Genomic DNA, 14,670 nt, shown 5'->3' with positions numbered 1-14,670 from the left:
AGAAAAGAAAAAGAAAAGAGAAAAAAAAGTAAGAGAGACAAGAATGATACTAAGAGAGAAAAGGGGAACAAACTATATATATGGGGAGTAAACTCCACTAGAACAACCACTATTCCCAGCAAATTCCAGCAACACGAGCCTGGAGATTAATACAAACTGCAACAGCAGCTAATATCAAGTGAGGCAAGGGAAAACAAAAGTAAAAAACAAACAAAAACAAAGCAAACAAAAGAACCAACCAAACCAACAAAAAGAATTATCAAAACAATCTCATAAAAAAGCATACAAATTCAATCTAATCAACATTCAAGCAAACAACAACAAAAGGCCCGAGAGAAAAATAATTTTTTTTAAGGTAGCGTAGAGAGAGGTTTGTATGGATTTGGAGCAGGGGGTTGGGAATTAGATATATAAGTAGGGTGAAGTTTTAGCAGGGAGTAAACTGAAAAAGTAGGGAAAATCTAAAGCCAGAAAGGGTTGAGATAAACTGGGGACCAAAAGGGGAAAGGTTAGGAGGAGAGTGATGGCATATGTTAGCTTTGAGATAGGGTAAAGCGATTGTAAGGGAAAGATGCAAATCGAATGTAGGACACTAATCCAAAAATAAAAGAAAGAGAAAATCAAATGACATTAAAAAAAAAAAAGTAAAATAATAGTAATACTAGTGCTGATTGAAAATAAAAATGTAATAATTAAAAAGGTGAAAATCGAGTGAGGAAAAAGAAAAAAAAATTAGTTTTTTAAGTAAAAGATGCAAAAAATGAAAATAAAAAATATGAGAATAAAAAATTTAAAAAATTGAAAAAAGAATTGAAAATTAAAAAATAGGAAGACTAAAATGTGCAGTAGCGGCTGTCATTCACTTCCTCTATTATTCTGTTTGGTACGCCTTTTTCCCAGTCTGGGCGGTATTTCAGTTCAGCTTCATTCCAGGGCTCCTCAGTGTTGGAAGCCAGTCCTGCTTTTTAAGCCAGCCCTGTCTTAATTTCTCGTATTTATTTTTTATTATACCAGAGACAATTAGCGTTTCAGCCCCTGGGTGGCAGTGTTTCTGAATTGACTTCCGGGCCTCTCTAGCTCTTTTTTTTTTTCCCCTCTATGGCACTCACTACAGGTTTGTGGAGGTGTGCGCCTCAGAGCTTGTGGCGGTGTGCGCGTCAGAGCTGCCTCTCTGATGGTCACACGCAGCTCTGGTCCCCAGGTTCTGAAAAAACACCTTCCCCCTGCAGTCTTTCAAGGTTTCCACCTGGGTTTTTCTATGTGTTGGGCTTAGCAATCAGAGTCGGAAAGAGCCCAAGGTGTGCGGACCGCTGGGTCTGTGCGCCAGACTAAGGAGCCTGCACTCCTCTGAAAATTCTTAGTCTGACCCTCCTCGTCAGATTAAAATGAGTTGCTTTCAAGAGGTCACTTCTGTTAGCAGCTCAGAAGACCCCCCTCCTCATTCACGGATCACGGCAGTTCCAACTGCCGCCTATTTTTCTAGGCACAGACCTCCCGGCTCCTGCCGGTCCTGCGGCTGCTGTGCTTCCCTCACCCAGAGCTTCCCTCACCCACCGCGGGGATTAGAAACCGCCCCTCATTTCAGGCGAAATCTGACCTTTCCGTGGTGCAGTGAAGAGTTTCTTTGAATCCGAATGTTTGCGCTGATAGGGGACCGATGGTCTGGTGCTCCCAGCAGTTCAGTGTTTGCAGTTGTCTCGGAAAGTCAGGTTTCCACTAAAATCCTCCTTTCCTTGCAAGATGGCGAGGCGCCCGGCGAGCCCGCAGCTCCGGGAGGGGACCCAGCCCCTGTGGGTGCTGCGCGGTCAGAGGAACACTGCCCAGCACTCCCCCGCCTTCTCCTGGAGTTTAGCTGTCCCTTGGCTTGCCCACATACACTCCCTCTGCGAGTCTCTGCTGCTCCGACTCTCCGCCCCAGGAACAGACTCCAAACCCGACTCTATTCCGTCGCCATTTTTTCCAGATCCCATTCATTACCTTTAAAAATATTTCTAAGTAACAGCTTTTTTGTCCAATACCATTGATTTTTCTAGAATATTCGCTTATTTCGATTGGCCAATTTAAATTAGTCTGAAAACTTGACTACTATTTCCTAAAGAGTCAACTAAAATTTTTATTGGTAGTTCATCTCATGGTAAAATTGCGTTACATATAATGAACCTAAAGCAGTTACATTTTAGTGCAAAAAAAGTAAAATTTAAAAGCTATCAACATTACAGCAAAAAATTTCCAAAAGCCTCCTAATATTTAAACCAAAAAAGGGGGGATAGTAGAAGAATATCATGTAAGGAAAAATATCCTGTAAATAAATTATATCTAGAAAATTTTTACTTTAGAAAATTAACTTTCATTTGTAATGCTAACAGCAAGACACCCAGGTAAAACATACATGGTGTCAAAACAAGCCAAAGGAAAATTGGGCAAAAAATGAAAAAGCATCGCAAGTCAAATTTATAGAAAAGATTCCTTTACTAACTTTTGGTCGAGAATATGTTTGTATAGTTTCAGAAAACAACTCCGAGACCATGTGGATTCCAGCAACAGAGAGGAATTGACAGGATGCTCCAGCCATGAAGACAGAAGAGAAACAGTCCAGAGATGGAAGAGGCTGACGATGCCTTGCCATACCAGCAGTCAGCAGATGTGCGTCACTGCAGATTTCCCAGGACCAAACGAGAGAGGGTCAAATCTGCATTACCACCATTTGTCCACCATCCAGAACTGAAATATCATTGCTGTTATGTACACATAAAGAACTGTTGGACATAGAAATTGGGACTCAAAAGAACTGTTGGCCCAGAAAGAAACTCACTACAGACTAAGTCATTTGCCTCTCAGCATAACCATTATTGCTTGTCTCATTTTCAGTTCCTATAAGTGTATTCCTAGTATCACATGAGCTCACTCATCTAGGGGAAAAGATGAACAACATAGACTGAAGAACAAGAACAGCATCGATCAGACTGTCAGACCTCAGAGGGAAGGTAGGGGAGGGTGGGGATAAGGGAGATAGATCAACCAAAGGACTTGTGCGCTTGCATATGAACCTAACCAGTGATCACGGACAACAGGGGTTTGGGGGCATGCGTGTGGAGGGGTTTGGGATGGGATGGGGGGGGGGGGTTGAGGACAAATATGTGATACCTTAATCAATAAAGTAATTAAAATTAAATATATATATATATTTCTAAGTAAATATGGAAACTATTTAAATATACTGGTAATAGGCTAACAAATGCCACCAACATACAAAGAAAGAAAATTACAGGCCAATATCCCTGATGAACATAGATACTAAAATCCTCACTAAAATATCAGCAAATCAGATCCAACAATACATTAAAAAGATCACACTCCATGATCAACTGGTATTTATTCCTGGGCTGCAAGTATGGTACAATATCCACAAATCAATAAACGTGATATATCACATAAACAAAACGAAGGATAAAAATCACACGATCATATCGATAGACAGAGAAAAAGTATTCAAATCCAGTACCCAGTTATGATAAATACTCACAGCCAAGTGGGAATAGAGGGAACATATCTCAAGAAAACAAAAGGCCATATGACCAACATACAGCCAGCATCATACTCAATGGGCAAAAACTAAAAGTGTTTCCCTTAAGATCTGGAACAAGACAGGGATGTTCACTTTCACAACTCTTATTCAGCACAGTTCTGGAAATCCTAGCCACAGCGATCAGACAAAAAGAAAAAAAATCAAAGGCATCCAAATTGGAAATGAAGAAGTAAAACTTTCATTATTTGCACAACATGATACTGTACATAGAAAACCCTAAAGATTCCACCAACACAATAATAAATACTCCTAGGAATAAATTGAACCAAGGAGCCCTGGCTGGTTAACTTAGTGGATAGAGCGTCAGCTGCGGACTGAAGAGTCCTGGGTTCAATTCCAGTCAGGGTCACATGCCTGGGTTGTGGGTTTGATCCCCAGTGGGGGACGTGCAGGAGGCAGCTAATCAATGATTCTCTCTCATCGTTGATGTTTCTATCTCTCTTTCCCTCTCCCTTCCTCTATGAAATCAATAAAGATATATATATATATATATTAAAAAGGTGCTAGAACCCCTGACATCCAACATATGGCCTCAGATCAAGGCTCTATTCACACCATCTAAAAAAACAATTTTAACCAAGGATACAAAAGACTGATACTCAGAAAATTATAAGACACTTCAGAAAGAAAAGGAAGAAAACACAAGTAGAAGTATATTTCATCTTCATGGATTAGAATCATTAACATTTTTTAAATGTCCATACTACCTAAAGCAATCCATAGATTCAATGAAGTCCCTATTAAATACCAACGGCATATTTCACAGATCTAGAACAAACACTCCAAAAATTTATATGGAACCAAAAAAGACCCCGAATAGCTGCAGCAATCTTGAGAAAGAAGAATAAAGTTGGAGGGATCACAATACCAGATAACAAGTTACACTATAAAGCCACTGTACTCAAAACAACCTGGTATTGGCATAAGAACAGACATATAGACCAATGGAACAGAACAGAGAACCCAGAAATCAACCCAAGCCATTTTGCTCAATTAATATTTGACAAAGGAGGCAAGAACTTACAATGGGATAAAGATGGTATATTCAAAACACGGTGTTGGAAACTTTGTACAGATATGTGCTGAAAATGAAACTGGACCATCTTCTTACACCATACACAAGAATAAACTCAAAATGGATTAAAGGTTTTCATGTTAGTTTTGAAACCATAAAACTTCTAGAAGAAAACATAGGCAGTAAAATCTCAGACATTTCTCATAGCAATATTTTTTCTGAAATATTTCCGAGGGCAACAAAAACAAAAGAAAAAATAAACAAACGGAACTGCATCAAACTAAATTGTTTTTGCACAGCAAAGGAAACCATCAAAATGAAAAGACAACCCACTGAATGGGAGAACATATTTGCCAATGACATATCTGATAAGGGGTTAATATCCAAAATTTATAAAGAACTGATGCAAGTCAACACCAAAAAAGAAAACAATTCAATTAAAAAATGGACAAAGGACCTGAATAGATATTTCTCTAAGAGGACATATAGATGACCAAGAGACATATGAAAAGATGCTCAATGTCACTAACCAATGTTCTTTTAAATGCAAATTAAAATAACAATGAGATATCACCTCATACCAGTCATCAATAAATCAACAAACAATAAGCATTAGGGAGGATGGGGAGTAAAGGGAACCCTCATGCACTGTTGGAGGGAATGCAGACTAGTGCAGCCACTGTGGAAAGCAGTGTGCAATTATTTCAAAAAAATTAAAATGGAACTGAATATAACCTAGTGATTCCACTTCTTAGAATATATCCAAAGAAACCCAAAACATTAATTTGAAACAATATATGTACCCCTATATTTACTGCAGCATTATTTACAATAGCCAAGATTTGGAAGCAGCCCAAGTGCTCATTAGTAGATGAGTGGATAAAAAAGCTGCAGTACATTTACACAATGGAATAATATTCAGCTGTAAAAAAGAATGAAAACTTACCTTTGCGACAGCATGGATGGACCTGAAGAGTATTATATTAGGTGAAATAAGCCAGTCAGAGAAAGACAAATACCATGATGTTATTCATATGTGGAATCTAGTGAACAAAATAAACCAACAAACAAAATAGAAACAGACTCATAGATACAGAAAACAGACTGACAGATGTCAGAGGGGAGGGTGTTAGGTGCTGGGTGAAAAAGGTGGAGGGATTAAGCAAAAAAAAATTAAATAGAAAAACTCATAGACAGACAACAGTATGATGATTACTATATATTACTATAGGGAAATGTGGATGGCAGGAGGTAAAAGAGGGTAATAAAGGGATAAATGGTGATGAAAAAAGACTTGATTTTGGATGGTGAACATACAATACAATATACAGATGATGTATTATAGAATTGTACACCTGAAACCTATATAATTTTATTAACCAATATTAGTCCAATAAATTTAAGTAAAAAAAAGTTTACAAGATGACAAAGATGATAGTTTCGTTCACAGGGAAAAGTAGGGATTACTTGATATATTATGCCACTACAACTGGTTATCTACCTTTAAGAAAACAGTTTTAACCCAGACTAGAAACCAGAACCTATTGAATGAAAGAGTCATATTTTTATATGAAAGAGTAAAATATTATGTGGAAAAAATATACCACCAGCAAACCCAATACACACAGATTTAGGAGAGATTATCTGTAACAACTAGGGGCCCAGTGCACGAAATTCATGCACAGGTGGGGGGTGTCCCCCAGCACAGCCTGCACCCTCTCCAATCATGAACCCCAGTGGGATCAGGCCTAAACGGGCAGTCGGACATCCCTCTCACAATCCAGGACTGCTGGCTCCCAACTGCTGGCCTGCCTGACTGCCTGATTGCCCCTAACCACTTCTGCCTGCCAGCCTGATCACCCCCTAACCATTCCCCTACCAGCCTGACTGATGCCTAACTGCTCCCCTGCCGGCCTGATTGCCCCTAACTGCCCTCCCCTGCTGGCCTGGTCACCCCTAACTGTCCTCCCCTGCAGGCCTGTTCATCCCCAACTGCCCACCCATGCTGGCCCGGTCACCCCTAATTGCCCTCCCTTGCCAGCCTGATTGCCCCCAACTCCCTCCCCTGCAGGCCTGGCCCCCCCCAACTCCCTCCCCTGCAGACCTGGTCACCCCTAACTGCCCTCTCCTGTAGGCCTGGTCCCCCCCAACTGCCCTCCCTTGCTGGCCTGGTCATCCCCAAATGCCCTTCCCTGCAGGCTTTGTCCCCTGCAATGGCCCTCCCCTGCAGGCGTGATTGCCCCCTACTGCCCTCCCCTGTAGGCCTGGTCCCCCCCCCAACTGCCCTCCCCTGCTGGCCTGGTAACCCCAAAATGCCCTCCCCTGCAGGCCTGGTCCCCCCAACTGCCCTCCCCTGCAGGCCTGGTCATCCCCAACTGCCCTCCTCTGCAGGCCTGATCGCCTTCAACTGCCCTCCCTCGTAGGCCTGGTTCCTCCCAACTGCCCTCCCCTGCTGGTGTGATCGCCCACAACTGCCCTCCCTTGCAGGCCTGGTCCCCGCCAACTGCCCTCCCCTGCCAGCCATCTTGTGGTGGCCATCTTGTGTCCACATGGGGGTGGCCATCTTTGACCACATGGGGGTGGCCATCTTGTGTGTTGGAGCAATGGTCAATTTGCATATTACCTCTTTATTATATAGGATGATAGACATAGGGGCAATATCAAAAATATTCAAGGAGTTCTTACAAATTAAGAAAAATACAAACAACCTATAAGAATGGGCCAATAATATGAACAGACAATTCAAAAGGCAAATTTAATTGGGCAAAACAGTATAACATAATAATAAAATGCATTAGTAGCCAAAGAAATTCATCCATTAAGTTATCAAAATTATAAAAGAACCATGACACCTTATGTTGGTAGCATTATGAAGAAATGAATAATCTCATATATTACATACAAAAGGTAAAAGTAAATTATAATGGCCTATTTTTTAAAATCAATATGGACATATAGTTAACAAATACATATAAATTCGTGTGTGTATGTGTGTGTGTGTGTGTGTGTGTGTGTGTGTGTGTGTGTGTAGCACCAGTAGTATGTAAGGACATATGCATAATGATGTTCATTTCAGCATTGATTATAGTGGCAGAAATCTGGAAAGGACAAATGTAAATGTTTATTAATAGGAGAATGGCTAAATAAATTGTTGTGCCTCTATAAAATTTTGTGCACCCTTGTTTTAAAAGAATACGAGATAGCCCAGCTGGCGTGGCTCAGTGATTGAGTGTTGACCTATGAACCAGGAGGTCACAGTTTGATTCCCGGTCAGGGCACATGCCCTGGTTGTGGGCTTGATCCCCAGTGGGAGGCATGCAGGAGGTAGTCGATCAATGATTCTCATCATTGATGTTTCTAAAAAGGCAAGTTGTATTAAATTATGTATAAAATTATATTTTTATAAAATAAACAACAACAAAAACTCATGTTAAGTGTGTGTGTGTATAAGGGGGTGTGTGTGTATACACATATAAGCATGGAAAAAAATATGGAAGGATACATACTTGTTTGGTAATATGCAAGGATGGCATGGAAAGATAAACAGAGGCCCTAGCCAGTTTGGCCCAATGGATAGAGCATCGGCCTGCAGATCGAAGGGTCCCAGGTTTGATTCCTGGTCAGGGCATATGCCCTGGTTGTGGGCTCGATCCCCAGTGGGGGGCGTGCAGGAAGCAGCCAATCAATGCTTTTCTCTCATCATTGATGTTTCTATCTCTCTCTCCTTCTCCCTTCTTCTCTGAAATCATATATATATATATATATATATAAAAGAGGAGCCAAACAAAACAAAGGGGGAAAAAAGAACCACTATAAATCCAGCAATCATATTTATGTAGTTTATGTATAAAATGTATATATAAAATGAACTGTTCATAAAAGTTACAGTAAAAATTCTAAAGAGGATCTCTGCTTATTAAGAAAAGAAATAACCAAAATTATCTCTCAATGAAAGAATTAAGGGTGATGTTTATTTTCTTCATGTGTCTCTACATTTTCTATAATGAGAATTATTACTTTCATAATAATGAAATAAAACTAATACATGTTACTTTGAAAACTTTACACTAAAAATTTGAGGTCATTTTGGGAAATCAAGGGAGGAAACAGGGTTAAATACCCCTTCTGCTTAGGAGCTGTCCAAGTAGGAAATATATGAAATCAGGATCCATTACCTCTCATCTAGCAGAAAGTTACTCACCAAAGCCAAGCGACTAAGTGTCTATTCCAAGAAGCTATTTGAAGCAGCAAATAGGGTATATTTCCCTCTACATAACACTTTAATGACTTAAATAAATCAGAAAGCCATTTACACCACTCTCAATTATCCAAGGATCCTCGGGGCTCTTTATTTCCTGTCCCTTCCCTCTGGCCTGTGGCCATTTCAGTGCTCAGCAACAGCTCCAAAATGGGGGCCAGGGAAACAGAAAAGAGATGAAATTAATTTTTTCAATTTAGCTTCTCATTAGCAACTCTAATAAAAGGCTTGATAAATGAGATGGCTACAACTCACGGTTACAATGAGGGTTCTGGGACTCTTGAGAATTTTGCTAAAGCAAACTTGCCTTCAGATAAACATGATTTGCCTGGAATACACTTTAATGGATTTAATGTTTGCTATTTTTAAGAAAGCTAGAACTTGTAATAAGTAATATTTTTCTCTCCTCATTTTAATTTTAAGGGAATAAAAACACAAGAACAAAAGCCTTCAAAGTGAAGACATATCCTCAGTGGAGCAGCAGGACCACAGTGAAAAGATTCTTGAAAGGAGAGATGTCTGTAACCTGAAACGAGGGAAGATGTCTGCACCCCAGCTCACTCTCGAGAGAAAGTTTAGGAAGGTGGCTAACTTCCAAGGGGGCATGCCTTGGCCATAAACCACCACTACAAGAAATAGCTGAAAAGGCTTTGTCAGGGCTTGACAAAATCTCCAAATACAACATTTGTCTGTTACACAGACTTTTATCCCTTGGGATGCCCAGAGACAAAGCAGTGCAGATCCAAGGTATTCACAGCAATGTGAACATCCTAGGTTATCAAACAGACAAAACAGTCTGAATAGCAGTGGCAACAGAGCAAAAAACAATTTTCCCTTACTTGAAGACCACGGTAGCTCCCGGACATGGAGGACAGGCCAGGAGAAAAATCTGCAATGGAAAAAGAATTAGGTATGATTATTAAAAAAGAAGTATGATTATTAAAAGAAATGCTAGATGCAGCGAGACAATGTTACTTTAATAATAATAATAATTAACCAACTGTAACACAGAAAGTGTAATATAAAAATTTAAAAAGCAGGTGGTTTTCCAAATATGTTTGTGTCTGCATATGCATCTATGTGTGTGTATGAAGAGAGAGAGAGAGAGAGAGAGAGAGAGAGAGAGAGAGAGAATGTGAATTTGCCTCCGCAAAATCTCTCTTTGGCATAGGATTATTCTAGGCTATTTTGTGTGTTTTTTTAAAGAAACACCAGACACAGGAAGAGTTCTGAAAACTGACTAGAAGTTGCCCTTAAGTAAGAGACATTTACTTTTATTAGGGAAATATCCATTTGTAAGCATGCCCCCCTCTGAGGACCATGAAGAGAAGGATGACTAAATCTCTAGAACCTCTTCCATGTAGAAGGCAAGGACTTAAATCTGCATAACAGCCTTATTCAATTTACTGTGCTTTTCCTGGTCATCTCCCATAACCTCACTCCCTACCCCCAACATCTTCTTTCATCTTTAGCTAGAGATGGTATTTAAGGTGATGTGTGCTTAGACTGTTTCAGGGAGTTACTCAGTTTTCCTGGCTCTCTCCCAAAGGTATACATTTTATTCAACTTCTATTTGTTCTTCTCTTGTTGATGTGTCTTTTATAACAAGGGCATTTCAGCCAAAAACCTGGAAGGGTAGAAGAAAATTTATTTTTCCTCCCCCACATTGGGTTGGTTGGTTTCTAAGCACAACTAAGTGCTTCCATTCTCCATCCAGGTCAAACCAAACAAAAAGAACCTTGTCCTAAGAGACAAATCAGTCCCATGCTACTTTATTTGACCTGGGCCTGGATTACAAGCTTCAAAGCTGTGGTAGTTTGACCTTCACCCAAGCACTGGTTCTCCAGAGGGTCAAAGAAACCCTGCATATCGCTTATTAAACATGTGAATTGCTGGGCTCATCCATTAAGAATGTTGTTTCCAGAAGTCTTGGACTTTAGGAATCTGCGCATTTAATAAAAACCCCAGTAATAGTAACCACTCCTGGGAGCCAGATATGCTGAATGTTTGTCCTTGGCCTGAAGTCAGAGACATTCAGCAGGACTAAGGACTAATAAAAAAATGAAACCCATATTTGTGGAGTTCTTTCACCTACAGTGATTTCATGGTGCCATTTATAAAATCATCAATATGTGTCCCTATCTTGTGAGTATTTATTAATACAGATTATCTATATTATAGATTTGTTTGGCTTTGTCATATGCATATTCTTTAGCATTTGGTTCTTCAGTTCTCTCAGAGCCTACATTTAGAAGTAAAGGGTACTATAAGGAAAAACACTATAAGAAAGACACCCACTTGAATCCTTCTCAAGAGAAAGAGAAAGAAGAATAGAAAAGAGAAGGGATTTTGAGAGAAACATAGGCAGGAGCCCATTACTTGCACAATACCTCATCAGAAAACTCCTCCAAGGAAATATCCATCAAGAACGTGCCTTTCCCTCATGGGTCAATTTGATTAAAAGTGCAAAACCAATGACAATTACAGGTCCACAATCCTTTAACAGCAGTCACCAAATATCAAAAGCTCTCAAAATCCGTTTTTTCAAGGCTAATTTGGTAGTAAAACATGATTTGAACTGAGCTAAAGCAATTAACAAACTTTATTTATTACACTTATAGTGACTATTAATATATTTTCCATAAAATAATATATTTTGATTATGGGGAGCTGTTCCAGACCCCACTGGCAATGTATGTAAAATACTCTACATGCACTGTATTGCCTTTTTAAAATTCAAAAATTTTGATATCTGAAATACATATGACCTTAATGGTTTGTGATAAGGACTGTTGACTTGGAATTTCAATCACCCAAACATGAACTTATCCCAACTCTCCACCCCAACCCTCTGGAGCAGTCCAAGAAAGACAGAAACAAAGCTGGCATTCTTTATCACTGACCCAGCAGTAAGTTACTCACCTTAGGCAAGGGACCAAGTTGGAGGCTGCACATAGTTACCCAGTACCTGACCCACCACAGGCTAAACTCAGAAACTACAGTATACAGAGAGCAGAGAGAGGCCCCCAACCACCTTGGAAAGGTCCTCAGTACCTCTGGAGTCTCCTACGAGCCATGCCAGTACCCTTCCTGAGCTTCTGAAATAACTTTTAATTTTCTACACCCACAGCCAAGAAAAGAAGAACAGATTCTTGGGGGGGCAGATTTCCCTATAATTGCTCCTTTTGGCTGGTTCTCATCCATGACAGCACTACACCAGAAGCCCAGAAACCTACTGAAGGGAGCAAGCCTCCAGTTCTAACACAGTAGGGTGTCATATTACCCTCAATTCAATCATGGATCTAACTTCTTTTGAGGTAGCTAATCTATTCTTGACTCTAAGTTTTCCAACAGTTACTTTCATGCGGCCATGTCATTCTAATAGAGTAGGCAATTAGGCATGAGTAGAGCAGGACCGATAGGCCAGGTATGGAATGCCAACAGGGCAGAAGTCCCGGGTACCCAGCAATGGGCAAAACTGAGAAAACAACTATTATACACTAGGACCTCACCCCGAGGGTAACCTTTCCTCCCCTAATATGTCATTAGACATGGAGTTTAGATCCCCCTGACCTTTCATATTGCTAGTTATGTGGTTTAGACCGCCTGAGAGGAGGAACAAGGGAGCCAGAGAATAGTCTCAGGTCTGTTGACCACAGAGACAGAGTTTTGGTCAAACTAGAGATGACATTTAGCCCTCAGTTGAGTTTCAGCTCCAGGCCCAGAAAAGCAGCAAAACCAGATGAAGCAATGCTATAAACCTGAAAGAACATGCCTTTCCCCAACCCCTTCTATCCTCAGTTACTCTCTCTGGAGCATGCCTGCATCTTTCCCCTTCAGGCATGTTATCTTTGCTTTCTTCCTCCTAAGCTCCTAGGGCCCTTCTTTTGCCTCTGTTATGTTTTTCCTGTACACTGGCCCAGCTGGATCACTTCTTTCATCTCTGTGACTTTCTAAATAAACTTCTTGCATTAGAGTTCTTGGCTCTGAGTGCTTTCTTAGCCAAACTCAAGAACCAAGGTTTAACTCCACATTCACTATTAACAATTCCAACCAGCACTTTGGTCTTTCTCATTTTGCCCATCTATTCCCAAAAGCATGATAGAGGGTATCTTTTTCAATAAATCTTGAAATCAGATGCATGTAGACATATCAAATCAGCAAACTTGAAAAAGAATCCCAAATTAATCACATTCCATTTCCAGTAAACTCATGACAAGAAAAAATTCTGAGATGTCCTAAATTAAATTGCAGCAGACCAAAAAGTAGAAGGAGGAGACAAGAGAGGTTAATCAGTTAACAGAACCAATAAAAAACGGCTCTCATTACTGAATATATGTTAAAACTTTGAAACAACCTCCAGGTAACTATTTTCTGTGATTATCTAGAGAGAATAGCTCAATAGCTGACTACTGAATGCCACCACATCTTGATTATACATGAACTTTCCAGACTGTTGTTCACTACCAAACCAAAAGCAGCAAATACATCTTCCTTACAGACTATGCACCTATCTCAGAACTTTCTCCACTTCACCTATTCCCAATCCCTTTATCTATAGCTTCCTGCATGCTCCCTACTGGGGATCTAGCCCACAACCCAGGCATGTGCCCTGACTGAGAATGGAACCATGACCTCCTGGTCAACCACTGAGCCACACTGGGCAGGCACCAATGTAAATTCGTTCAAAACAACTTACATCTTTCCCCTGCAAACTCAATGTATAAAAGAGTCCCCATGCCCTAACCAATTTGGCTCAGTGCATAGAGCATGGGCCTGCAGACTGAAGGGTCCCTGGTTCGATTCCAGTCAAGGGCACATGCCCTGGTTTCATGGCTCAATTCCAAGTAGGGGGCGTGCAGGAGGCAGCCAATCAATGATTCTCTCTCATCATTGATGTTTCTATCTTTCGTTCCCTCTCCCTTCCTCTCTAAAATCAATAAAAATATATTTTTAAAGAGTCCCCACAACCCTAGATGGTGGGCATGTATGTCTTCTCCATCAAGGACCTGGTCCTTTCTTTGTGTAGTATATGGCTCAATAAACCATTTCTTTGAGAAAAACTTTCGGTCTTGAAGGTTTTTGTTGAACAATGGCCTTCTTTAGCAACTTCAAAGATTTATAACATTGAACTTCTCTGCTCTGTCATGCTGGAGTCACATCCATACTCATGACTAACCAAAGGAGCCATGCGAAAATAACATTTTAAGTCAGAGGTCCAAAGACCCCCCACCTTTGCCTAAATATCCCTGCTTTCTTCCTTAGTTAGCTGCCAACCACCTCCAAATTTTGGTAGTATGTGTTTTAGACTAGCCAGGCAGAAAGCTAAATTTCCCTTCAGCTTCAAAAAGTGTGGGAAGAGAAGACAGTTAAAAGTGCAAACAAGGACAATAGGAAAATTAAAATGCATCTGAGTATATCCCAACACCATACTGGCACTTTGTATTCATGCCAAAATTTGCAATGAAGCACTTCCATTTTCCCATAATTTGGTAGATAAGCAGGGCCTTATTATTAAATCCCATTTTACAGATGAAGAAACTCAGGGGGAATTTTTCTGACAAGCTTTCAGACAAGAACTTAGGTCCCTTAACTTCCAGATCTTAACCCCATGGCCCATAGTCACCCCAATGGCCCTACACCTGTGCTATCACAAAACCCACAAGATCTCTATAAGATGAAACATCTCAAATCAGAAACCTACCTAGGCAGCAGATCATATTTACATGAATGGGTTTCAGAGTTCAGCATTACCTAAAGACAGGGTCATCTTAGCTCTAATCTGCCACATTTCCAGGTCTTCTGGGTGGT

The 14,670-nt window shown here is 40.3% G+C and overlaps 1 protein-coding gene across 5 annotated transcripts in view; it reads right to left on the bottom strand.

Annotated features, from left to right (window-relative positions):
* Window positions 1-14,670, bottom strand: part of TMEM164 (transmembrane protein 164) — a 255,268-nt gene that overhangs the window by 153,536 nt on the left and 87,062 nt on the right. For all 5 annotated transcript variants that reach the window (XM_054723528.1, XM_008159411.3, XM_054723602.1 and 2 more), the window contains one exon: window positions 9,699-9,748. In XM_054723528.1, the coding sequence (XP_054579503.1) occupies window positions 9,699-9,748 (50 nt within the window). The remainder of the gene's footprint in view (window positions 1-9,698; window positions 9,749-14,670) is intronic.

The sequence above is a fragment of the Eptesicus fuscus genome, chromosome 1 (genome assembly GCF_027574615.1).
Source record: "Eptesicus fuscus isolate TK198812 chromosome 1, DD_ASM_mEF_20220401, whole genome shotgun sequence".
Classification (NCBI taxonomy): domain Eukaryota; kingdom Metazoa; phylum Chordata; class Mammalia; order Chiroptera; family Vespertilionidae; genus Eptesicus; species Eptesicus fuscus.
This window is presented reverse-complemented; position numbering and strand designations above follow the sequence as displayed.